The 27,227-nt window shown below is 33.0% G+C and overlaps 1 protein-coding gene across 2 annotated transcripts in view; it reads left to right on the top strand.

Annotated features, from left to right (window-relative positions):
* Positions 1 to 27,227, top strand: part of LOC127721154 (NACHT domain- and WD repeat-containing protein 1-like) — a 123,388-nt gene that overhangs the window by 42,790 nt on the left and 53,371 nt on the right. For both annotated transcript variants that reach the window (XR_007991063.1, XM_052227830.1), the window contains exons 7-10: positions 4,840 to 4,965; positions 7,938 to 8,143; positions 11,740 to 11,882; positions 15,099 to 15,201. Coding sequence is in view for 1 of the 2 variants with exons in the window: in XM_052227830.1 (XP_052083790.1) it covers positions 4,840 to 4,965; positions 7,938 to 8,143; positions 11,740 to 11,882; positions 15,099 to 15,201 (578 nt within the window). In the remaining variant the exon portion in view is untranslated. The remainder of the gene's footprint in view (positions 1 to 4,839; positions 4,966 to 7,937; positions 8,144 to 11,739; positions 11,883 to 15,098; positions 15,202 to 27,227) is intronic.

Below are 27,227 nucleotides of genomic sequence, written 5' to 3'. Positions count from 1 at the left end.
ACTGCACAAACATCACCAGGCCTATCATCAATAACAATTGTAGTTCCTGTACAGCACTGGTCAGTCTTAGATGAACGTAAGCGTATTTCAATACTGGATAGATTTATCTTAATGTCTTTATAATCAAGTGCATGGGATTTGGTTGAGGCGTGTTTTTGGTCAGCGGTTAGTTCGCCAACTCTAAGGAAACCAAAAAAGCCAAGGAAAACGAAGCTTAGAAGAGTTTAGTTTCAAAATCATTATGACAAACAGCAGGTAGAACGTTATAAATTTTTGACAATAAATCACGTGTTATGGGTAACCTAGCATCCTTTGGTCGACGCTGTGAATGCTTCATTCCTTCGAGTAGCTTTCTGACAACAAAAGCATTAAAGCAGTCAGTATAATTGTTAATCCTACTGAAAAAACTCTACCCAGAGATATACGATTTGACAGTTGAGGCCGCAGTTCCAGTGAATGACATATAGGCAATATAGTTAGTTATGTGATGTAATGGAATAGGCCATAGATCTTCGAATTGGAATAAGGCCCTAAAATCTTTAAATGACCGTAAAGCTTGTTGGTAAACCTTTGCCGTATTAGGTGCGACTGCTGATACAATTAGTCGGTCAATTTCAGTTTGGAGATCAGGTCTATGAACTCCCGAGGGACTATTTCCGGTGTATCCTCCACTAATGGTGCTAACCTTCTGAACTTGTCTAACTGAAAGCGAGAGAGAGCGTCAGCTATAATATTTTTGGTACCTACAATATGTTTTGCCTTGAACTGAATGTTGTAATGCATGGTACGCAACACGAATGGTCGAATTATTGACATTACACATTTTGATTTTGATGTTCTCTTGTTTAGTATATCAACCAACGCGATGTTGTCTGTACGAAACAAAATCTTACTATTTTTCAAAAGAGGAGCCAATATACAGAGTGCTAGAAGTATAGGAACGAGTTCCAAAAATGTTATGTCTTGTAAAATGTTTAATCCTAACCACTAATCTGGCCATTTGAACTGTACCCATTTTCCGTTAAAGTAAGACCCACAACCAAGTTCAGCATTGCCTGCACTATCAGTAAATAGTTGCAAAATATCATTATCTGTCCAATTCAGACCAATAATATAAGAATCTCCATTAAAAGATTTTAAGAATTCTAACCATACCATGACGTCCTCTCGAATTTCAGAGGTAATTCGAACTGAGAAAAATGGTTTCTTGACCCTAAATGATGCAATAACATCATAAAATCTCCGCAAAAACGCTCTAGAGGATGGCACAGCACGTGAACAAAAAGCTAATAACCCAACTAGCGACTCGAAATCCTTAAATTTAATCTTCCGCTTTATTGTCATTGGTTGAAGTTGAGAACGTAATTTAATAAGCTTTGCCATTGGAATACGAACGACCATGTCAACTGTGTCTATTTCTAAGCCAAGAAAAGTTAATCTTGTAGTAGGATGTATTGTTTTGTCCTCTGCTATAGGCACGCCTAACTCATTACAAAGTTCAGTAAAGGTGTTCATTAAAACCAAGCAGTCATCCGAATTTGCAGAACTGCCAAATATGAAATCATCTAAATAATGCTTAACTGAATGCTTACCAGCAGATGAAACAACCAACCAATGCAGGAATGTAGAGAATTTTTCAAACAAGGCGCAAGCAATAGAACAACCGAATGGAAGGGATTTGTCCACATAAAAATTACCATCAAAATATATTCCAAGTAAATCGAAATCACCTGGAGAAATAGGCAAAAGACGAAAAGCGGACTTTTTGTCCTGAACCCCAAGTCTGGCCCCCTTGCCGAGAGATGACACCATGTCGATTACTTCATCAAAGGATGTGTACTTTACAGATGTTTCATTGGGATTGACAAAGTCATTGACACTACAACCGTTTGGAAAAGACAAGTGCATTATAAGCCTAAAACTCCCATCAGATTTATTGACTAACCCAATTGGTGAAGTGCGCAAGGTTGATATAGGCATTATTTTAAAAGGACCACACATTCTACCTAAAGCAATTTCTTTATTTAATTTCGAATGCGTTTCTGTCTTAAGCAGTTCAGCTGATTTGAGATTTTTTGAAATAAAAGGAGTTCGAGGACCGGAATATTGAAGACTAAAACCATTCATAAAACCATCCAATAACAATAAAGAAGTTTTTGAGTCTGGGTAATATTTTAAATATTTTTCTAAACAATCAACCTTAATAGGTGTTCTGCCTAATTCCCATTAAGCGTCCATTTGGTCTTTGAGGTTGATAATTTGGTCTTGGGGAACGAAAATTAGACCTTGGTCTAGTGAATCTTGGACCACTAAATCTAGGTTCAGTCCTAGTTTGACTGGACACTTGCCCATGCAACTGGTTTTGCTTAACACAACTTATAATTGGATGATGCAGACCACAACGCAAGCAAGAATGATTGTAGATACAATAATGCTTGTTACATATGCCGTCGAAATTAAAACTGTAACATCTTAGTGTAGTAGCCGTTTGGTTTGTGTAAAAAGCACGATTGTTTGAGGCATGATTTGTGGCTTGGCCCTCCGGTTGAACCGATTCGGACTGCATATACCACATCCAGTATTCCGAATCTAATTTACCCCACGACCCACTTGGATCTCGAGCTTTTTTCAAGCGGTACTGCTCATCATAGTATTTCCAACCGATACCTCCATGACGTCTGGCACCTTTTCGAACAGAAGTCATGTACTTTACAAGTTCTTGGAATTTATGGGAATGCACAGAACAATATATACTCATAAAAATTAGAAAGGCATCGGACCAAGCTTCGATGTTTGTGATCTTTGTTTGGGGCAAAACTGGATTTATGACAAGTTGCCCTTGCTCATAAGTGACTTTTTGCTTGTCATTATCAATGACTGAGTTATGCAATAAAAGAGCCAAATGGACATACTCGCCCCTTTGAATTTTTTGTCTTAAATTCTGACTAACATGTAATGTTATGTCATCGTCAAGGCTAGGCGAGTAGGTAGGTGTTTGCATGAACATTAGATGATCTTCACTAATTGCATTACCTGGTCGATTTGTAAAAACTGATGTAGGGTCCATTACTGCTACTCCTCCTGAAGTTGAGGGATGGTTAGGGACTGGATCTGTTACTATTGGAAGCTGTGTTTCCTCTTGTCGGGTAGTAGCTTCTAATGTTGCTGTTTTTGTAGCTGCTTTGCACTTTTTCCTTGACCCTCTTGTGTTCATCTTATCTAAAACTATAAGAATATAATTGAACAAACAAACAATATTGCTTTATACTATAAGTAAAGTATTTATTACAAAGCGACCTCAAAAAGTTCATTGACGCCTATAACCAAGTACGTTAACCTTTCAATGTCATAAATAAAATATTTGGTTTACTATACACAAATGTCGGTCAGCATATACAATAACAAAAAACCTAATCTAGGTTACACGTGCCAGGAGGCTGATTAAACAACCTGTGCCGAATGATAAGCTACTAAAATAGAGCACACGAGGTTATAACGTAAGCATACACAGGGATAATTACCAGAATATTAAACGTTAATTAAATCACATCTATTATGATAATGAAAACCTCTTATAATGAAACATGTAATAAAAACATACAGATTACAATCGTTGTATTAAATATACTATCTATAACGATGTTTCGTAATATTAACTAATTAAGTGGTGATACAAACATGAAGGAAACAATAAATTAAATAAATAAATAAATAAAATTATTATAATAAATGAACGTAACAAAATAATAATCAGATGTATGTCAAGCATGCATAATGATTAATTAACAAGAAGCTGTGACCGCTGGAGTGAAATTTTTTGCACATCGGTGTCAAAGGCTGATATCTCGTTGATGAAATACCATAAACACTTTCTATGTAACTTACATAAAGAAACTTCAAGTATCCCAATTATCATTAATACAAGACGCCGATAGCTACCTCCGGATAAGACAAAATATACAAACATGTAAAATAAGCAATAAATTGAAATTTAATTTGCTCTGAACATTTATATTTAAATAAAACATCCCGCGATTCATACGGGAGACTAATTCTAAATATACCACCTGAGTTCCGGTATTGGAAAAGAAGTAGAAAAACCTAAACAATCTGAATCTTGAATTTTTTGAAATCACCAAAATATATCCGTCTGCTTCCGTCGAATGTAGCTATTGAAAAGATTGCATGCGCACATTAGACAAAAAATAGAAAGGCCAATGACACACATAGCTTACACTAATAACCGAATTTATGCTGAATCATAAATCCTATTAATTTACAATTCAGTCATTAGAATCGTTCCAATAAGGATTGATACAAAACCTTGTTTCCAACTTTAAAGAAATGAATTCCAAATATCGATTTAAATGTATTAACAAGGATATTGATTATGCAGTGAAATAGTCGTTACAAGTTCAATTATGCTGTGGCTTTAAAAAAGAGGCACCCAACTTTTGTTCATCAGGAATGTCCCCTGAAAATAAATGAAGTGAAATTGTGAACTAGATTTCCAGATCCCTGTTCTTATCTTCATATTTAAGCATTACATCAGTCAAATCATGCAGTAACTGCAAACATTTGTACCATGCCTAAGGCCTTCAAAGATCCTAGTTCTTGAAGGACTTAGGGATATGCATACTTAGTAATATATGTCCTTGATCCCTCGCTGTTACCCAAAACAAGATTGATTTTCATCTCGCGCAAAAGTGACTAAAGCCCTCAAAATCCTAGCTGAAACCCTGAATACATCTTTATGATTTATTTATCGGCTATCAGATCTTGGGGTCGTCAGAGTTAACAATACGCAACAATTTATAGATTGTCATTTTTGTCTTTTAGAATGTAGTGGTCCTGGAGAAAAAGTCAAAATGGTGAAAACATTGTTGGAAGATTTAAAAGAAGATTTGACAAAGAAATTACCAATAGAGAATATCTTATCCTATAATGTAACATGGCAAGAGAAGGGTGAGTAGATATTTATGTTATTCATGAGACTTATAAAATTAAGGTCACTGCAACTTAGTATTCTGTTAACTTTTTAATGTTCTAATTTAAAAATTATTGATCAGGCCAAAGTGTGGACTTGTACTAACATATCATTAATAATAATTAAATTTTGATTGCTTAAATATATACTGTTTAAAATATATATGACCCTTTTAACTAAGAAATTGCCATTTAAAGCTCTCAGATGACCTTCTTTTCTGGGAGGAAACCTTGGATTTCTTATTATAAAGGTTCAAAACCTCTCATTCTTTAAATTGCAGTGTAAACTATTTAATATATAAAGCTTTATATTTCAGAAGGTAGAAGACCTGGATGCTTCATACGTTGTATGCAGATACCTCATGTTACGAAGTTTCCTTCTGTCATATGCCCAATGCCTGGTTCAGCAACTGCTTGAAAAAAAAATTACAGTTTTTTTGTCATCTGATATGAGTAATAGGATAATTATATTTAATATATCAGTTCCTTGCAACGTCTACATGTCTGTCAGATAGTGTTCACCTGACCTCAACATCAATTCATGGATCAGTGATCAAGGTTACAGTTTGTGATTAGGTCCGTTTCTCAGATACTATAAGCAGTAGGTCAACTAAATGTGGTGTATGGAATGACTTTAACGGGTACATATCAGTCTGGCAGATTTCATCTGATCTTGACCCCATTTTCATGGTTCATTGGTCAAAGTTTAGTTATTGTGTTTTGGTCTGTTTTTCAAGTACTATAAGCAATAGGTCAAATAAATTTGGTGTATGGAATGATTGTTAGGTGTACATGTCTGTCTAATTGGTGTCATCTGACCTTGACCTCATTTTCATGGTTCATTGGTCAATATTAAGTTTTATGTTTTGGTCTGTTTTTCAATTGCCATAAGCAATGGGTCGTCTATATTTTGTGTATGGAATAATTGTAAGGTGAACATGTCTGTGTGACAGTTTTTATCTGACCTTGACCTCATTGTCATGGATCTTTAAAAATGTTAAGTTTATGTGATACTTGTAGTAAAACCTTTATCTTTAAGACTTTCAACATAAAATCAATGATCAGTAAAACAGGCGAGACATTTCAGCATGTGCACTCTTGTTTTTTTACTTATCATTTGGTAATTTGGAGTAAGAGAAAAGATCGGCTGACTGGAAGTCAGAATACCATGTCCAGGTGGCGAGATATCTGCAGTTGTTAGTTACTTTCTAAAAATCCTTGATCAGAATATCACTATAGTACAAAAAAAAGATTCTTATTCATTCTTCCATCCTTAAGTATATAGAGCTACATGAAGACCTCAAAAATATTTATTTTACATGACTGTGGATTCATTTATTTTTGTTGGTACCAATTTTCATGGATTGAGGAAATCTTGCATTTTCATGGGCATTTGAATCGTGGTTTTTCCAAAGTTTGCATTCAACCCAATAAAAATTTGTATTTCGTTGAACATTTAAATTTGTTGTTCACCAGGGGTTCAAATTAGTGGTGGTCAGAGGTCTGTGACCTTCCACTGTTGCAATCGGACTTCCGTTTTGGTTGCTAGCTATGCCCGACGGACCTTTGATTTTAAAGGAAATAGAAATTATTTTTGCTAACCTTTTTAACCATCGTCTTTTTTTTAAGCCATATTATAATTGAAATTGAGATAAAAAAAATGTGTCATCCCTGATCTTGCAGACGAGTGATAAAAGTTATTTTTAACCTTGTATTTCTTGAAAACACAAGGTTATAAACAGTTGCGAGAAGTCATGTGACAAATCATTTAATCGAACAAAATGAGTCCATAAATATAGAAGGATATTCAACCTTCCCATTGATAGAAACAAGTGCCTGTGTCTTCAACGTCTTCAAAAGAAATCAAATGAAGATCTCACTAAAGACCAAAAATGCGATGGTGAAAAACGGGAATGGACATTTAAGGTGGTACCTAACACTACAGGGAGATAACTCAGTAAAAATCAACTTAACGTTTTAATCACGTTGTATTGTTAAGGAAATATTAAGCTTCTCAATGATCAAAATTAGTGTTTGTCAAACTGCTATATAACCAGTGAAATTTTTCTGATAAAGTGGTTGGTTCAAATTATTTGAAATTTTTATATTTCTGTTAAAGGGTCAAAGTAAACATTCTGTCAAAATTTTAGGAATATTAAACGAGCCAAATTAATATTAGTCAAGGTGTTGGGTACCACCTTAAGCCCACTGGAAAATCGATCGAACCGAGGCTATATTTTGATGAATCAACTGGTCTAATGTCATGCACATACTGCCAGAAGTTCCCCACTCATTCAGAAAAAGTGCACTTGCAAGGGGAACACAAAATCTTAAAATAGACCCAATAAAAATATACGAAGTGACACGCCGGCATTTATCTTGTTTAAAGCAGTGTATCCATGAAAGTGACCCAAATTTTAAGTCTTAAGATTGATTGTCAGACCCTAAACTTGGACAATGTATTCTCAAGCAGCAATGTAAGCCTGATCAGTTAAATAGATATAAGGTTCTTTTCAACACTGCATACAGTATTGCAAAAAGGGAAACCCTTCAGTGACTATGAATTTATTCTTGAAATCCAGTGCAAAAATGGTGTTGATGTGTAAGCAGTACTTCAATATTGAAGGTTGTTTATTCGCTGGATAGCCCATTATATGAGAAACGAAACATCACATGCAGTTCAAATATGATGAAACAAACTAACCTTACTCCAAAAGCACATTAATTTTGTATCTGATTGAGTTATGAAATATTTCATGTAAAAGTAGGACCTTGGATTTAGGTTGTGGACCTTTCAGTTTGGAGTGTCAAAGGTCCTGGACCTTCCAGTACCAAATGTTAATTTGAACCCCTGGGTTCACCTATCCCCATGAAACCCACGAAAATTAGAATCTCACGAATAATAATGAATCCACAGTATTTCAAAAAATGATAAATATTTTTTTTATTAGGTTTGGATCCAGGGATCAAAGAACACAGTGAGTATCTAGATAAAATCACTGACGATGCAGAAAAGAAATTAAAGCAGTTAATAGATGACATAATTGCAGCAGACAAGAAGAAGAAACATGATATAGTACGCGATGAAATCAGACAACATCTCTTGTTTTGCCAGTCAAAGTGTGCTGATTTTAAAGGCAAGGAAGATACTCTGGAGGTAGGTATTTCCACCATTTGATTATTTTTGTGCGTATCAGTTTTTGAGGATTGAGAAGAAATTTGTTTTTCAATTGATTCCTGATTCTGATTTTATAGTAAAGGTCACAGTGCTCAGCTATTGATAGACTGATAATGCCCCATGGGTCATGAAAAAATTTTTAATTGATTTTGGGGTCAATAAGTCAAAGGTCAAAGTCACAGCAGCAATTGATAGACTGAAATCTTGGGCAAAATTTTGGTTTACAGGTTATATCTTTTGAACCATATATAAAACATTCACCAAGCTAAGCTTGAGAAGACACTTGGAAGGCGCTTTTTTTATAGACATCACCCATACAATTGCTTTTTACTTTGCATACATAACCACATAATTTGAACTTTGTGACCTGCCCCCACCCATACAAAAATAATTAAAGTGCCTTTCAACCACCAATATATTTTTATCTGGAATAGCCCTAAGCTTAAAAATTCATTTTTTGGAAAATGACACTATCAGCGGCATGTTTCCGATACCATTGACCAGAACTTACGGAAGTCGATTATTGCCTCCGCCTACCGCACTCGGTTTCATATTTACTATTTTACATACTAACTGGAATCTGCTTGTATTACGCTACACTCGAACAAAGTGTTGTAGTCGGATGGGAACCAGTTTAAATACTTTATTTTATTTACCAAAAAGATATCTTGACCTGTCCATATGTTTTTTTGTTATTAAATGGTATTTGGAGTTATCCCTTTGTTATATTTTTCATATTTATTCGAGGTTTCACTTTTATGCACATGTCTTACAATCGTAAACGATCGGTATGTATACATAATAAATAGATCCGTTTTGTTATGGTGTTGGACTTTTTACCCTCCAATGATCAGCAATCGCTAGACAAAATAGTTCTCCTAAATAATGTCAGCCTTTTATGCCTTTTCAACTTTACAATCATTAAAAAAAGTGAAAATCGGAATCATTTTGATATCCATTGGATAGAAACTGGTCTTTATCCAGATTTACGAAGATTTTAAAAATCGGAAATTAGTAATACAGTTATACCCACGCGGTGCGTATGAATCTTTGTTTACAAAACAGGATTTCGGAACGTCTCTAGTTTTTAGATCGTAAGTCACGATAAACTCAAACTGAAAGTAAACAGTTGTTTGTAAGACGCAGGTTTACTTTCTGCTTCTGCTTCTGCCAGATAATGGCCACAATCAACGAACTGATTATACTGCCATGGTTTGGTGCGCATATAAGACCACCCCCCTCCCCCCAAAATTTTATAATTTTAATTCAGCTTTGTCATCGAGGCTTTAAAGGCCTCGACTGACGGTGCTGATACGACCCCAGGAGGAAGAGCGTTCCAATCCCGTATTTGGATACTCACCATAAACAAGCTGAAAATTTTAGTATGGCATATATTTTAGGTTAAAGACGGTCCCATTCATTTAAAAAGCATTTTTAAAGTAGACGATGGGATTATTTCAGGTTTGGGGAACGAGTAAATTATCACAAAGTTCATTTCTTGACGACCTCATGTCGATGGTACAAATCGATTTTTACTGTTTACTGTCGCTTCTCATGTTTTGTATTTAAACGGTCGTTTATTTTTAAACCCGAACCAGGCATATGCATTCTGTAATTGTGCAAATCTTCGTTCTTTGGTCAATTGGCTTATGGATAGTTGTATCAATTTCAACTCTTACATTATTTATTTTTTTAAATATATTTGCATTACACATGCAATGGCAGTACCTTTCCAATTACTATTTATGTGTTGTGTCTAAATTAAAGTTGTAACACTTTATAGTGACTGGAAAGGGTAGAACAATTCATCAGATGAGAAAAGGCTGAAGATAATTCAAATGGCACCGAATCATTAGATATTGCATCTTATAAAAAGAAACTGAGATTTGGATAGTTCCACTTCAAGGTAAAAATGTTTATCTCTTGTGAAATGAAATAAAAAAAATATTGTAACACTGTAGTTAATTAATAAAGATACTATTACGTGTATTTCTGTATTGGCCTTATTATTGGTTCTCGGCCAGCAGTCAAACGGCACCGAATCATTAGATATTGCATCTTATAAAAGGAAACTGAGATTTGGATAGTTCCACTTCAAGGTATAAATGTTTATCTCTTGTGAAATGAAATAAAAAAAATATTGTAACACTGTAGTTAATTAATAAAGATACTATTACGTGTATTTCTGTATTGGCCTTATTATTGGTCCTCGGCCAGCAGTATTGGCCTTCTGCTTCGCCTCAGACCAATACACCTAAGACATAGACCAATAACAAGGCCAATACAGAAATACTTACGCAATGATATTATAGAATGACAGTATGGTTCAATAGCGGGAATCAGCCCCTCAACTACTTTTTACATAAATATTAACTTCTGGCTTCAACGCTTTGTTCGTCTTGTCTGGAGATCTTGCTGTAGTTCCAGTTCAGCAAGCATTTTAGAGACGTATCCCGTCCATCCTCTTTTGACTTGTAATCTCTGGTGATAGATTTTGCCGCTTGACATTGTATACTTTCAAGCTTTTTTTTTTGTTACTGTGTAGGGGTCCCATACTATGGCTCCATATTAAATTATAAGATGCACTCCTAAAGATCTAGATCATTGTTCTAATCTGACACAAATTTCAATAACTGGAATGCTACCCAAGCTGCTATTGTCTAAATATACGGAAATATAATTTGCTTCAAGTAACAGAAATAACAAGGTCATTAGTATCTTATTTAATGAGTATGTGGGGTATAAGAGCTTGCTAACAACATGCTCTTCATAATCATTTGGTTTGAAAAGGATACTAGTAATCTATATTCTTGATTTAGAAAAATGTAATTGCAAGAAAAAAATCACATTACTTAGAATACTTTAGATCATTCAGGTAGTCTTTATTTATATGTACAAAAGAACAGCCAGTAGTCATTGGATATTGTAGATCATTCCGGTAGTCTTGACCTATTTATTTATACAAAAAAACAGCCAGTAGTAATTGGATACTGTAGATCATTCAGGTAGTCTTGACCTATTCATTTGTACTGAAAAAACAGACACATATACGAATATCAATTATATGCTTACGAGACATGTTGCAATGTTAAACTTATTACGGTATGTGGAAATCAAGACTTGCATAAAAAATATCACAATATTAGAGACAGTGGCGTCATTTTTCCATAGAGCTTTCAGCTCTTTGATTTTTTTGAATAGGTAATGTGTATTTGATTTGAAATGCATAATGATCCAGCATTTTATTAAGAACCGCCTAATAAGCCTTCTTCATTATTTTGGTTGTCTACATACATCTCTGTCATTTAAAAGTTGTATACCATGTATTCCTTGCATTATGCTTTCAAAATCAGCTTTCTTCTTCAAGATTTAGAGAAAGCTCTGCTGATTCATAGATCATCAAATTTTCTGCATTTACATATAAGACATTGAGATGTCAAATTTCTATCTTTTTGGATGTAAGTAATGGGTCAAGAAATTCCATGTAACATGTTGTAATATCAGTCAGCTGATTTTGAACAATACACATTCGGAGAAAATCAAAAATTTCTAATATTAATTTTCTTCTTCCTCAGGCAGTGCATACCTATTTAAAAAGTGACAAAACACATCCTCTTGTTATTCATGGTGAATCTGGTAGTGGTAAAACATCCCTTATGGCAATGATAGCCAAAAAGGCCAATGAATGGTTTGATGGGAAGGCAACAGTTGTCATAAGGTAAGATTTATGTTACGACATAAAAGGGATTCTTTTTCATGCTAAAATTGACATCTTGTTTTAAGAAGATTCAGACATTTTGAGATGTTATTACTCTGAACGCCATTCAATTTGGAAGTTGCTTTTTATACGACCGCAAAAAAATTTTGTGGTCGTATATTGGTATGAAGTTGGCGTCGTCCTGCGTCGTCGTCCGAAGACACATTGGTTTTCGCACTCTAACTTTAGTTTAAGTGAATGGATCTTTTTGAAATTTTACCATAAGGTTAAATACCACAAAAGGAAGGTTGGGATTGATTTTGGGGGTTATGGTAACAACAGTTAAGGAATTAGGGGCCAAAAAGGGGCCAAAAATAAGCATTTTCTAGTTTCCAGACAATAACTGTGGAACGGTGTATGGATCTCTCTGAAATTATACTACAAGTTTCCATACCACAAAGGGATGGTTAGGATTTGCTTTGGGGGGTTATGGCTCAAACCGTTTAGGAATTAGGGGCAAAAAAGGGGGAAAAACAAGGTTGTCCTGGTTAATGGACAAATACTTTAGTACAAAACATAATTTAAAGCAGTGTAAGGAAGATAAATCAAATACATCATTGAAATTATCTCCCTTACACTGCTTTTAAATTATGTATAAAGTAATGGTTAATGAACAATAAAGATAATTTAAAACAGTGTAAGGGAGGTAATCCAAATACAACATTTTGGTTACTTCCCTTACACTGCTTTTAAATTATGTTTAAAGAAATGCATATTTATAAAGGAAGACCAGTAAAAATATCTGCAAATGTTGCATCATTTTTTTTTACAAAAAAATCCATATGAAAGATTTGACACTATATTTTTAATTCTATTATAAAATAGATTAAGTTAGCACTATGGTAAATTTAAATGGGTAATTATGGTTGCCAACTCCATTGGAAACTTGAATTGAGATTATGACCATATCTTGAGGGAAAAAAAGGGGGGGGGGATAAAAAGAAATTGTGGGGGGTCAATTTTTTCTCATTTCAGATTTCAGAAATTAAAAAGAATTATTCTTCAAATATTATTTTTTTTTCAAATTTAAAATATTGAAAAATTTCAAGAAGTAATCTTTAATTGCACAGTATGGCGCATTAGATTTGTAAAATCTTTGATCACATTTATTTATTTGTTATGCCGAATCTAACAGTGTATTTAGATTTTTAATTTTGGGTCCAGTTTTCAAAATAGTCTACATTAAGGTCCAAAGGGTCCAAAATTAAACTTTGTTTGATTTTAGCAAAAATTGAATATATGAGGTTCTTTGATATGCTGAATCTAAACATGTATTTAGATTTTAGATTTTTGGCCCAGTTTTCAAGTTGGTCCAAATTGGGGTCCAAAATTAAACTTTGTTTGATTTCAACAAAAATTGAATATATGGGGTTCTTTGATATGCTGAATCTAACCATGTATTTAGATTTTTTATTTGTGGACCCCGTTATCAAATTGGTTCATATTGAGGTCAAAAGGGTCCAAAATTAAACTTTGTTTGATTTCATCTAAAATTGAATTATTGGGGCTCTTTGATATTCCAAATCTAACCGTGTATTTAGATTTTTTATTTTGGGTCCTGTTTTTTAAATTGGTCTACATTAAGGTCCAAAGGGTCCAAAATTAAACTTAGTTTGATTTTAACAAAAATTGAATTCTTGGGGTTCTTTGATATGCTGAATCTAAACATGTGTTTAGATTTTTGATTATGGGCCCAGTTTTCAAGTTGGTCCAAGTTGGGGTCCAAAATTAAACTTTTTTTAATTTCAACAAAAATTGAATATATGGGGTTCTTTGATATGCTGAATCTAACCATGAATTTAGATTTTTTATTTGTGGGCTACGCTATCAAATTGGTTCATATTGAGGTCAAAAGGGTCCAAAATTAAACTTTGTTTGATTTCATAAAAAATTGAATTATTGGGGTTCTTTGATATTCCAAATCTAACCGTGTATTTAGATTTTTTATTTTAAGTCCCGTTTTTTAAATTGGGCTACATTAAGGTCCAAAGGGTCCAAAATTAAACTTAGTTTGATTTTAGCAAAAATTAAATTCTTGGGGTTCTTTGATATGCTGAATCTAAACATGTGTTTAGATTTTTGATTATGGGCCCAGTTTTCAAGTTTGTCCAAGTTGGGGTCCAGTATTTAAACTTTGTTTGATTTCAACAAAAATTGAATATATGGGGTTCTTTGATATGCTGAATCTAAACATGTATTTAGATTTTTTATTTGTGGACCCTGTTATCAAATTGGTTCAAATTGAGGTCAAAAGGGTCCAAAATTAAACTTTGTTTGATTTCATCTAAAATTGAATTATTGGGGCTCTTTGATATTCCAAATCTAACCGTGTATTTAGATTTTTAATTTTGGGTCCTGTTTTTTAAATTGGTCTACATTAAGGTCCAAAGGGTCCAAAATTAAACTTAGTTTGATTTTAACAAAAAATGAATTCTTGGGGTTCTTTGATATGCTGAATCTAAACATGTGTTTAGATTTTTGATTATGGGCCCAGTTTTCAAGTTGGTCCAAGATAGGGTCCAGTATTTAAACTTTGTTTGATTTCAACAAAAATTGAATATATGGGGTTCTTTGATATGCTGAATCTAAACATGTATTTAGATTTTTGATTATGGGCCCAGTTTTCAAGTTGGTCCAAATTGGGGTCCAAAATTAAACTTTGTTTGATTTCAACAGAAATTGAATATATGAGGTTCTTTGATATGCTGAATCTAACCATGTATTTTGATTTTGGACATTGGACCATAACAGGTAAATTAAAAAAAAATCAAGTTCTTAGACCTCAGTCTTTCCGTGTCAGAAACCTATGCTGTGTCAAATATTTAATCACAATCCAAATTCAGAGCTGTATCAAGCTTGAATGTTGTGTCCATACTTGCCCCAACTGTTCAGGGTTCGACCTCTGCGGTCGTATCAAGCTGCGCCCCAGCGAAGCATTTTATTTTTTCTTCAGTAAAATGAGTTTCATATACAAGATGATTTGTACAGGTTTTTGCAGCTTTTAGTTATTATGAAAATAATCATCAAAATTTGAAAATTTTTCATTCATTTCAATAGATTTAGCTTTTGTTCTGAAATAAGATCAATAACTAAAAAACTTATATTGACAAACCACAAATATCAGTAATGAATACATCCTGAATATATAGAATATTTAATTCATATATCTTATTTCAGGTTTTTGGGAACAACTCCAAAAAGTTCCAACCTTTTCGATTTGTTATGCAGTTTGACAATGCATATAAGAACAGCCAAAATCATGGATCATCTGAATGCGAAGGTAATTATGTCTATTGGTTTGCAGAAAACAAATCTAGTAATTTGTTGGAACAATTTCGTTGAAGTTGTTGAATTGTTGAATTCAGAAACATAAAGTAATATTCATATTGATTGATACCAATTGACATGATTGATAGAATAGGGTCTGGATGAGAGGTCCTTTAATTCTGTTCTTTTAATTTTTTAGCCATTTTTCCTTTCTAGAGTTATGCCCCTTTACAAATGAAAAAATTGCTGAATTTTTCATTTCCGTTCTGTAACTTAAGTTTGTCTCAACCAAATGTTATGAATCTTGTACACAATGCTCATTACCACAAAACACAAATCAGGTTTGAATTTTGGTGGTGTCACTTTTACCGTTCTAGAGTTATGCCCCTTTACAATTGGAAAAATTGCTGAATTTTTCATTTTCGTTCTCTAACTTAAGTTTGCCTCAACCAAATGTTATGAAACTTATACACAATGCATATTACCACAAAACTTAGATCAAGTACATTCTTGAGATATGTCCCTTTATAACGTTATATGCAAGTGGGGGCATCATCTGGTTCCATGGACACATTCCCCATTTATTTGTTTTACCTACTGTGGATTCATTAATATTCGTTGGATACCAATTTTCGTGGATTTCGTGGGTACAGGGGAACCACGAATTTTAATGTTCAACGAAATACAAATTTTCTACAGGAAAGTATGCAGACTTTGCCAAAACCACGAAATTAAATATCCACGAATATGCAAGTTTTCCTCAATCCACGAAAATTGGTACCCACGAAAATAAATGAATCCACAGTATATGATAATTTAGGATATTACATTTTTACAAATATACACTTGATACTAAGTTTATTTGGTAAAAGGCAATTCACAAAGCATTCTGTGAAAAAGATGATGTAGATTGCTTAAATATTTTAACCTACAAAATTTAAAATAAGGCTAATGAATATGATACAAGTCTGACTCATATATCAATATTTTGACATAGGTATAAGAAGGTTGTCATTTCCATTCTTACATAACTACACTGGTTCTAAGTATACATTGCAAAAAGTAAACTGTATAATGAACCAATAGATTGTGTTTTTAGAAGTCATTCAAGCATTAAATAGCAGTCTGATAAATAACATTGTTATGTATTGTTTATGGATAACTTATGCACCCGGATATGTTCACTTTATATAGCTTGGCTTCCTTGGCTGTATTGCCTTTACGTTTATCACATCCTATATAGAGCTGTCCTGTTGGAGTGAAGGCAAGGGAAATTGGACATTCTACTCCAGTGTCTGTAGTATCTATGTTAATTATCATCTGTCCAGAGTTGTTCATAATGTGGAGGGTACTAGTATTTACATCAGCTATAATGACATTATCTCTTGGTGTTGTCACTATTCCTGCTGGTGTGAATGGTACCTTCTTGTTAATCTCTGTGTCCCCTTTATATATATTTATCACATCACCTGCCTTTCCTAACACTACCACTTTACCGCTGTCTTCATTTGCATCATAGCCTGCCACATGTATATCACCATTATTGGTTGAAGTAATCCTCCTTGGATAACTAAATAAAGGTTGACTATGTTGGTCATGTTCACAACTTCATGATCTCCATTCTTTTTAGCTCACCGTTCCGAAGGAACGGTGAGCTTTAGCCATCACTTAGCGTCCGTCGTCGTTGTCGTCATCCGTCTGGTGTAAACTATTTCAAACATCTTCTCCTCTGAAACTACTGAACCAATTCCAACCAAACTTAAGCTGAATGATCCTTAGGGTATCTAGAATAAACTTTGTGTTTTATTTTCTGTTTCGTCAAAAAACATGGCCGCCATGGCTAAAAATAGAACATAGGGGTAAAATGCAGTTTTTGGCTTATATCTCAAAAACCAAAGCAATTAGAGCAAATCTGACATTGGGTAAAATTGTTCATTAGGTAAAGTTCTACCAGCCCTGAAATTTTTAGATGAATCTAATAACCCATTGTTGGGTTGCTGCCACTAAATTGGTAATTTTAAGGAAATTTTGCTGTTTTTGGTTATTATCTTGAATAGTATTAATGATAAAGATAAACTGTAAACAGCAAATATGTTCAGCAAAGTACGATCTACAAATAAGTTTTATATGACCAAAATTGTCAATTAACCCCTTAAAGAGTTATTGCCCTTTAAGGACAATTTTACACAATTTGTTTATCATGTTTTCTAACTTTAAAAAATCTTCTCCTCTGAAACCACTGAACCAATTCCAACCAAACTTAAGCTGAATGATCCTTAGGGTATCTAGAATAAAGTTTGTGTTTTATTTTCTGTTTCGTTAAAAACATGGCCACCACGGCTTAAAATAGAACATAAGGGTAAAATGCAGTTTTTGGCTTATATCTAAAAAACCAAAGGAGTTAGAACAAATCTTACAGGGGTAAAAGTGTTCATTAGGTGAAGTTCTATCAGCCCTGAAATTTTCAGATGAATCGGATAACCCATTGTTGGGTTGCTGCCACTAAATTGGTAATTTTAAGGAAATTTTGCAGTTTTTGGTTATTACCTTGAATAGTATTAATGATAAAGATAAACTGTAAACAGCAAATATGTTCAGCAAAGTAAGATCTACAAATAAGTTTATATGACCCAAATCGTCAATGACCCCTTAAGGAGTATTGCCCTTTGAGGACAATTTTACACAATTTGTTCATCTAGTTTGCTTACTTTAAAAAATCTTCTCCTTTGAAACTGCTGAATCAATTTCAGCCAAACTTGGGCTGAATGAGTTTCAGAGTATCTAGAATTTTGTATTTTATTTTCTTGTACGTCAAGAAACATAGCCACTATGGCTAAAATGGAACATAGAGGTAAAACGTATTTCTTTGCTTTTGAAGAAAATATGACAGATACAAAGAACATTTCAATGGAATTTTTAAGCCACTCATTAATAAATATTAAAAAGCAAAAAATCATTGATGAAAGATTTAAGCAAAAAATTACAGGTGAGCGATTCAGGCTCTTGAGAGCCTCTTGTTTAATAAAAAACACTACTCTTCTTCCTTCATTATAATTTACCACCTCCTAATATTATCTTACCACCACTGGTGACATGAATGGATGTAACAAGGAAAGGATTAAGGTCATACACACTGTCTGTTACTTTACCTGTAGTAATACTGATCATTTGTATTCTGGATTTAGCTTCAACTGCCAGAAGTAGGTCATCAGATGCAGTTATTGCCATACAATTGACCTTGATATTGAAGGTAGATATTGTCTTCAGACTGGTTCCTTCAGGTTTTACTTTCTTTATCACTTCATCTGGATCACAAGCTATCCAAAGTGAACCATCATGACATAGAGATAAAAGATTTGATAAAGGAAAGATTAGTCTGATATTGATTAACAACACTAAGAGAAACCTTTACGCCTTGTACTGGTATGTCTACACTTTGTAATACTCCAATGTTAGACTGAGTTCTCTCCAGGAATAATTTGTAGTGTTGTTCTATGTAATATTTCAGGTTTGGGAAAAGATACATCTATTAATCTCTCCATTTGGCAAACTTCTTGGAAAAATTTAGTGATGTCAGTGGTATTAATGAAATCCTGGACGTCACTATACTTTTTATCTATTTGTCTCTCACTCTTAGAAATGTCATTGATACTTTCTTCATTTGCTTTGGTAGATGCTTGATGGTTCTGGTCTAACTCATTTCTTAGTTTTGCTATATGTTTTTCCACTGCTTCTTTCAAAACTTTCTCATGGTTAAGAATATCTTTGCTTACTTTGGCATAATTTGAATTTTCAGCATCATGAAGCATATTAGCATGATCCTTTGTGCAGTAATTTCTTTTTTTTCTGTTTGCAGTTTACTTTGTCTTTTCTTCAGTTTTTCTGTCTTCAAGTTATATGCTTCACTAATTTCAATTAAATTATGTTTCTTGTGAACCTTAGCAATGCAAGTAGGGCAAACGAGTTTGTCACAATTTGTGCAATAAAGGCAAGAAGATTGTTCTGAATGATCTTGACATTTTATGTTTGTAAAATCCAATCCTTTGCCAGGTAGCCCCACATTTTTTATGTCTACTACCTTATAATCCTTAGCTATTCTGAGATGTATTTTATCTTTACATGTACTACACATTAGAACTCCACAGGTCAAGCATTTCCATTTTATATTCTTCTCAGTTTCAAACAAAAATTAAAGTTTATGGGCATCTGGCTTCTAATTACTGATTTAGAAAACGCCGTTATTGAAGCAATCTTTCTTCCTGGTTTGTATCTCAGGTGACTGTAAATTATTATAGGTAAATGCAATCTATTGGTTTAAATATACATTATAGAAAAATATCATGTTTTGATCAAATTATATGATGCTAGTGTAAAGAGTTTCAATTTCTACTTTATAATAGAACCTTTCTTTTATCATTTATCAATAAAGAATTCTTTATCTCATGATTATATATTTTTTAATCATGCGTAACAAAATGTCTTTATATTGAACAACAAAGGAAATAAATGATATGTTTTTGTGTCTTTTAAACTGAAATTACCCAATACCCCATATACTTTGTTTTACTATTATTTATTAGCAATAAGAATTTACACTATATCAACTGTATAAGATAAGGAGATATTGTTCTTATCTGATGAATGAAATAAATATTTAAAGAAAAAGGAGTATTAATTTTTGGAAAGCAATTTATAGAAACTGTTCGTTCATATGAAAGAAAGTAGATGATGGATATACATCATGGAGACAGCAACCAGAAGACAAAAAGAAAACCCCAATAGAATTCAAGTAGTCAGTATATGGTCTTCTGCAACAGACAAGTGTCTAGACAATATTTGAAGGTCTTTACTGCCTATAGTCTGGAAAATGGTGAAAAAAATTAAATAGTAATATATGTAAGTTACTGTACTTTGGAGTACATTTCATACAGCAATATCATAAACAGTTGAATTACATTACCTGACAGATAAATATAATTGGTTTTACTTATGGCACAGGCTACCATAATATGGGAGTTGTCAGAAATTTATGAGAATGAGATTGTTGTTTGTTATATTTTTATGCCCCCACTGGTGGCAATGGGGGCATTAAGTGTTACCCTTGACCGTCCTTCTGTCCGTCAGTCCCATTTTCGTTTTCGCACTCTAACTTAAGTTTCCCTCATTCAAATTTTATGAAACTCATACACAATGCTCAGAAGCAAAACTTGCAGACAGAGTTCGAGTTTGGGCAGTGAGTCATTTCCGTTCTAGAGTTATGACCCTTTTTAACTTGGAAAATTGCTTATTTTTCAGTTTCCACACTTTAACTTCAGTTTGTTTCATCCAAATTTTATAAAACTCATACACAATGCTAAGAACCACAACACACAGACAGAGTTTAAACGTGGGCAGTGAGTCATTTACCCTTCTAGAGTTATCCCCCTTTTTAACTTGAAAAACAAAGCTTTAGCGGTGGCATTTATGTCCTCAGACACATTCTTCTTTTATTTTGGCCTATTTTTCACTATTCTTTATTATTTTAGCTATTTATTCTTCACTTTTTGCCAATTATTCTCTATTCTGAAAACCCCATCCAGACCCTCATAAAAATCATCACCAAATGTATTAAAATTGTTTTTAGTGTTAGACAAAGAAGTGCTTAATTGTGTCCAATGGCATATTCTAGACTAGAACAAAGAAACTAATTTGTGTAGCAGCCCTGTTCTGTAAAGTAGGTTTACAGGGCTATAGGGTGGGAATGTTGGACTGCCACTGAAAAAAAGATGGTATGTTGAATAGGGGCGCAAATTTTGTGTTGCAACTGGACACTAACAGACCCCCAAAAGTGATGGAAATATATTGGAGTTTAAAGGGAAACTTCGCAAAAAAATGAAAAATTGATATTATGTTCATTATGTATAAAAAAGCACAAATTCATAAATATTAAAGTTTTATTCTGCTTGATAAGAGATCACCATCGATTTTAAATTTAGAGTATCAATTCTCCGCATGCGGCCATTTTGACATCCTCCCTGAATAGAGACCACGATATATCTATAAACCACAAAGGACCAAAACAAGCAGTAACCTAACGTAGCCGTAATTTAGTGTATATATCTTGTCAAGCGTACGGTTGTTTTATCCGACAAGGAAAGCATAAACAGTTTCCCGGGTCACAAAAAAGATTATAATAGACATGTTTGTGCAACCTTTCCTAACTAACTTGATACGGAAAATGTAATTATATATTTTTTTTTTAAATAACTAGTGTTTTCAAACTGTTTTTTTTAACTTAGTTTTTGAAACAAGAAATTTTAATGGAAATTAGTTAATAGTCAAAGTTCAAAGTCATGAATAAGTGTTCCGTTTAAAATTGTTTTCGAAAATCTAGTTTGTTCATAATTCTTTTATGTAATAAACTTATTTAAATAAATTCGGACCTTCCCTTATCTGATCACTAGCATGGCTAAAGAAATCCCAGAGGTATTGTGAGGTGACACGTCCAGGTATTCAAGCGATTTCCTGTCGGGCTTTAAAATTCTTATTACACAATTACATAAAGCAAGTAGTTCTGCATCACTTCACTTCTGAGGGTATTGATCAGTGTACACGGCCGACTAACTTGCCGGTAACTTTCCATTTTGAAACTATCAGGTGTAATATACATCTTTGTCTTGCGTGTCCGATAGTGATATACTAGTCATTACTAAACTCATACGCTTGTTTATAAATAACATTTCTGGTGTAAAGAATGATATTTATGAAAATCTAAATAATTCCAAAAAAAAGATTTGATAAAATAAAAAATCTATTTACATTTTTCCAAGGGTAAATTGGGGAAAATGTAAGTATATACTCGTTGTCAATAAGTATGGACATTTTGAAACATAAAAATATTGATTTAACAAAATGTACGCACTTGTCGATCATTGGTTTATACGCCTAGATAGAAGGTTACAAAACTATAGATAGTCGCAATTTAGAATATATACATGTAAATTGAATATACGAGAGAAACATCCAGAACCAATCTGATTTAAATACAGTTCGATATCTAACTTGCTTTGGTTCATCGAAGGTATGGACATAGTAAAATCACAGATTTATTTTTCAATAAGATTATTTTGAACAGTTTAAGAAATTCGTCATCATCACAATTGTTGGGTATAATGTATAATAATGTGAACATGGTTCTAAAAGTACCTGATGTCAATTTTCCTGTTCCGACATGCATGTAATATATATGCCACTGGACGTACACTAATGATCCCCAAAAAGCCTATTTGAAGAAATAAAGAAACTTCACTGCGGATAGACTGATAGTAGTTGTATTAACGTCTGGTCAGCTAGAGGGTTGATTAATTTATTTAGTTAGCTTGTGGTGGTAATAAACCATTCCCAATATTGCACTTATGCATAAAATATCAAATGAGAGTAATATAAGAGAAAATATAAATACGAAAAGTCGCATATCTGGTACAAAAAGTCTCACCATGAACTATAGGAATTTACGTACGATTGTCATTCTTAATCGAAATAACGGACAGTCATTTGAATACATGCATGTACGCTGTGATAAAAAGGGGTGTCGCAGTTGCATAGTATTCATCATAAATCTATTTCAAGTTTATACTTTCCTGTTTTTTTATAAGTTAACGCAGAGACATGTATACATCTCTAGCTAACGACAATCAACTATATAAATATCTGAATCTGATGTGATTTACCGTTCATCTCTTTCTTTTTCTCCTTTTTTGTTATTTTGGCAGGAATATGTTGATTGTAAGATATACTGTTCCCAGGTTTGGGGGGGAGGGGGGGGGGGGGGAGTTCATGTCTTATCGAAAGTTACAAAATAAGAACGGTGTATTTATGAATTTACAAGAAGAATTCTGTTCTTGGGCGTAGTTTTCTTCTTTTTTTTTAGTTCAATGATTTAAATTGAGAAGAAAAAAAATCTAGTCAGAATTTAAATTAAATCGTTCCGGCAATCCCCCACCTAAGACGCCTCTAAAATCATGAATGGTCATGCTTCACAATCATCAGAATTTTCTTTGCATTGGAACATTCTGTATCAGTAGTGATTAACCTTGACATTTCCGGGTATAACAGAGCTACTTGTATATTACATGTATGTGGTAAGTTGATCTTAGTTGACGTCCCATGAGGTCTTACGTATACAGGTTCACATTTATAATGGTTTCTGATATAACAATTAGGTTTTATGACATTCACACTTCTGCATGTTCTGTATACCAAATTCTTATCTTTTTTTCAGACCAAATGAGGATGTGAATATTTTCCAGGAAAAATATTGAGTATCAAATTAATTTCGGGATTTTTTTCTTTCTTGGTATTAAATCACAGAAATTTAAAGAATATACTGCTTGTCCGTTTTAGGAGTATTCTTGTCAGTTTAAACAGACGTATATATGTCTCTGGTTTAGAGTGGGTTTATGAATGAATGACAAGTCTTGCAAAGGTACAAGATATAAAGCACATTGAAAATTGATTCCGCCGGTCTTTCTCCATTCAAAAAAGAAAAGTTGACGTTAGATTGATTCTGTTAATTTTTAAAACATCGTTGGTCAAATAGCTAAAGAATTTATACGTTGTGAGATTTAGAATATTTTAATCAGGTTATTCCCCATTAGGTAAATGTAGATCGCTTTGGACGGACCAAACTATATTTATGTAACTGATAATTTTCTCTGCACATTTAAATAAATATTCAAGGTTACCGATGATAATTTGAAATAGCACTGTTTTGATTTATACGCTCGTTTTCGTGAGCCATTTTTATCTATAAAATTATTTAATTGAAAGTAATTCAGAATTTCGATGTTACAACAAATTGATCACCTATTTATTAAAAAATTGAGCTAACGCAAAATATTAAAAAAATTATAATGGCGATTCAGTTATTTTGCCACCATATTCCTCCCCAAATAATTAAAAACAATATCCTGTCTCAAACCCGCACTTCTGTTTTATCCTTTTTTTCCCAATGTTTTTCATACCTACAACGGTGAACCCTTGAGGCCAAACAAAACTCTTGTGAAGATCAAAAGATTAAAATTACATAATACTAATCTTTTAATAACCGTGAATTTAACCACGCCTTTACCAGGTGGTGTCAGTATAATACACATGCATTGTATTTACACAGTACTAGACTGAAGCAAGGATTTGTATAGTAAGACAAATCCCGGTCGACTGAAGTGATAGGTGAGAATACAAACATGCATTTTTATTACACTATCAGTTATATTTGTTTGTTCAACATATCCGTCGGAAAAAAAATCATAACAACATTCTATTGTCTGATTTACTTTTATTACTATAATCATATCAGAAATCCTTAAAATATAAAAGGTGCATTTTAATTTTAAAAGTTGCACGGCTGATCACTTTTCTTCCTGAATTATTAGTTGGTTAATAGCTACGCCAAAAGTCGTCGATGCGCTTTAAATCGCGTTATAAGATGATTAACGAACAAGACTTAAAATGAGATTAATCCACTCCCGGCATGCAAAAAGACTTAAACTACGTCACAGAAGTCAGGAAGTTCGAATAAATAAAATTAATAATTCCCAAATTTTCTTCTTTATTAGTGTTCATATCCAGATAAAACTTGGTGAATATGTTTTTTATGGTATTATGAACATAATAAGATGATAAGTAAAAAATCGCGAATTTTCCCTTTAATGTGTCATTTGTAATATTGACCAATGAAACGTAAAGGTGAAGTCAAGGTCAGATAAACACTGTCAGATGACATGTAGACCTTACAATCATACTATACACTGAATATGATTAACCTTTTACTCCTAGTACATGTATTGGAGAAACAGACCTAATAAAAAAATTGTAACTTTTACCAAGGAACCTTTAAAATAAGGTGAAGATCAGCTCAACCTTGTCAAAGTAACCTTACAGTCATTCTTTACACTTAAATACAGTTGACCCATTTCTTATAGTATTTGAGTAACTGACCTGACCAGTTAAGCATGACTAAGTAGTCATGGTCAGATAAAGCCTGTTAAATGGACAAATAATAAATATTTTCAATAGAAAGGATATCGGGACCACATGGTGGTGCCTTAAAAGCTTGTATTTGTTCAGTCTAATGCACACACTAATTTTGAGAATATGAATTAATATTCAATGATCAACAGTCTCAATGTATGAATATGTTTTCAGACAATCATCATAGGTCCAAGAACACAGTTATCGTCTTTTGATTTTCGTTGTCTACAAATATAGTCCCTACTGTGAACAGTGTATTAGTTGCAATTTTTTTCATACCCCTTCCAAATTTATTTCTTCTTTTTTAATAGTATTGAGATGAAATCAGTAAATATAGAATCTGTACTTTGGCAACTTCCCTGAATGATTTAATGGTGTCAATTTGTCAAACTGCATGAAAGTTAAGGATTTAAACTTTTATTTGATAGAAATTCTGCCAAAATGTCCCATTTGGTCATTATATGGTCAAAATAAGCATTTCAAAGCCATTTCCATATTTATGCATGAGTGGTATTCTGACTTTCTATCTTGCAGGTTTTCATGTGTCAATAGTTGTGTTTCTAGGCTTTTATCAAGTTGTATTATTAATTTGTGAACTCTGAATCTTGAGAAAAGTAGATTATCACAGAAAAAATGTGCAAAACGTGTTGTATGAATGGTCCTCGTTTAACGGCCTGTTTGAAGTAAGATTAAGCAAAATGTGAGGAGCTTTGTACATAAAATGTGAAGTCCATCACAAAGATTTCACTAAATTTGTATAAAAAGCACTTTGCAATGTCTTTTGTACCTGTTTCATTTTACATACTGTCTTTCTTTTCTACTGTAGGATAGTAAGTAGTTAAATGTATGCCTGTTGAGACTAAAATTACATGCAAGTTTCTCACTGAAAAGTGAAAAAAACTTTGTATCAGATCATACTGTGTGCGAAAAAAGTTGAATGCAAGAGTCCTTTTGTACTCAGACTTCTTGTATCATGTCACCTGAGCATAGAAATGAGCAAAAAGAAACAAATTTCTATTTCCTATAGCTTTAGTATGCATTGTTACATGTAAACATTTGCTACGGCCTAAATTGACCCTAAATTATTTTCAGTCTTGCTTTGCCTAAGACCAGTTTATACTCGTATCATAGGCTATTTGTAGTTTTTCTTTCCATTTAAAGTACATAAAATACATATGGAAGGATTATTTATAACAAAAAAACTTCACAAATTTTAAATTGCTGGAAAATATTACATCTTCTATGTAAGGCCCCCCTTCATTCGAAAACCTCTATTTTCAGGCACAAGTTCTTAAAAATTTGACTTTTGAAAAATTGTAATAAATCTGATACATCAAATGAGTATTCTATTGCTTTTAATACATCTTATATGTAATATTAGGGCATCTAAAAAGTAATTTGTCACAATATTTAGATTTTTAAAGCCCCAAATGTTGATACATGTATTTGAAATTCTTCAATTTTAACGTCAAAATTTTAAGTTGAATATAAAAATAGTTATATTGTCTATAATATATATTCTGTTGTCATGAAACTTGGTCAACAGTCTTATAATTTGTTAAGCTTTAGTCGTACCAAGTTTTATTAAGATTGGTTAAATCTTTCTATCCTATTAAGGTCTGAGAACATAGTAATCGTCAATTGATTTTCGTTGTCTACAAATCTAGTCCCTACTGTGAACAGTGTATTAGTTGCAATTTTTTTCATACCCCTTCCAAATTTATTTCTTCATGTTTAATGCCTCAAATAGCAAGAAGGGGGATGAAATTACACTGTAAAAAAATTTGGGTCATGAATTTTAAAGTAAAGTAGTGATTTGGTCCAGCTGAAAAAAGTTAAAAATTAGTATGTCTGAAGCTTTCAAAAGAATTCAAGACCCTATAACATAAAATTGTCCATATTTTGAGTTAGAGCTGATGAAGTTTTCTATAATTTTGATATAATTTGTCCCAAAAGTAGTACACCACACTGTAAAAATATTATTGAGAAAGCACAGGAGGGATTTTTTTATGCCCCCGCTGTAGCAGA

This window comes from Mytilus californianus, unplaced genomic scaffold (genome assembly GCF_021869535.1).
Source record: "Mytilus californianus isolate M0D057914Y unplaced genomic scaffold, xbMytCali1.0.p SCAF_1, whole genome shotgun sequence".
Lineage (NCBI taxonomy): Eukaryota > Metazoa > Mollusca > Bivalvia > Mytilida > Mytilidae > Mytilus > Mytilus californianus.
Note: the sequence above shows the minus strand (reverse complement) of the source record. Positions and strands in the feature narration are given on the sequence as shown.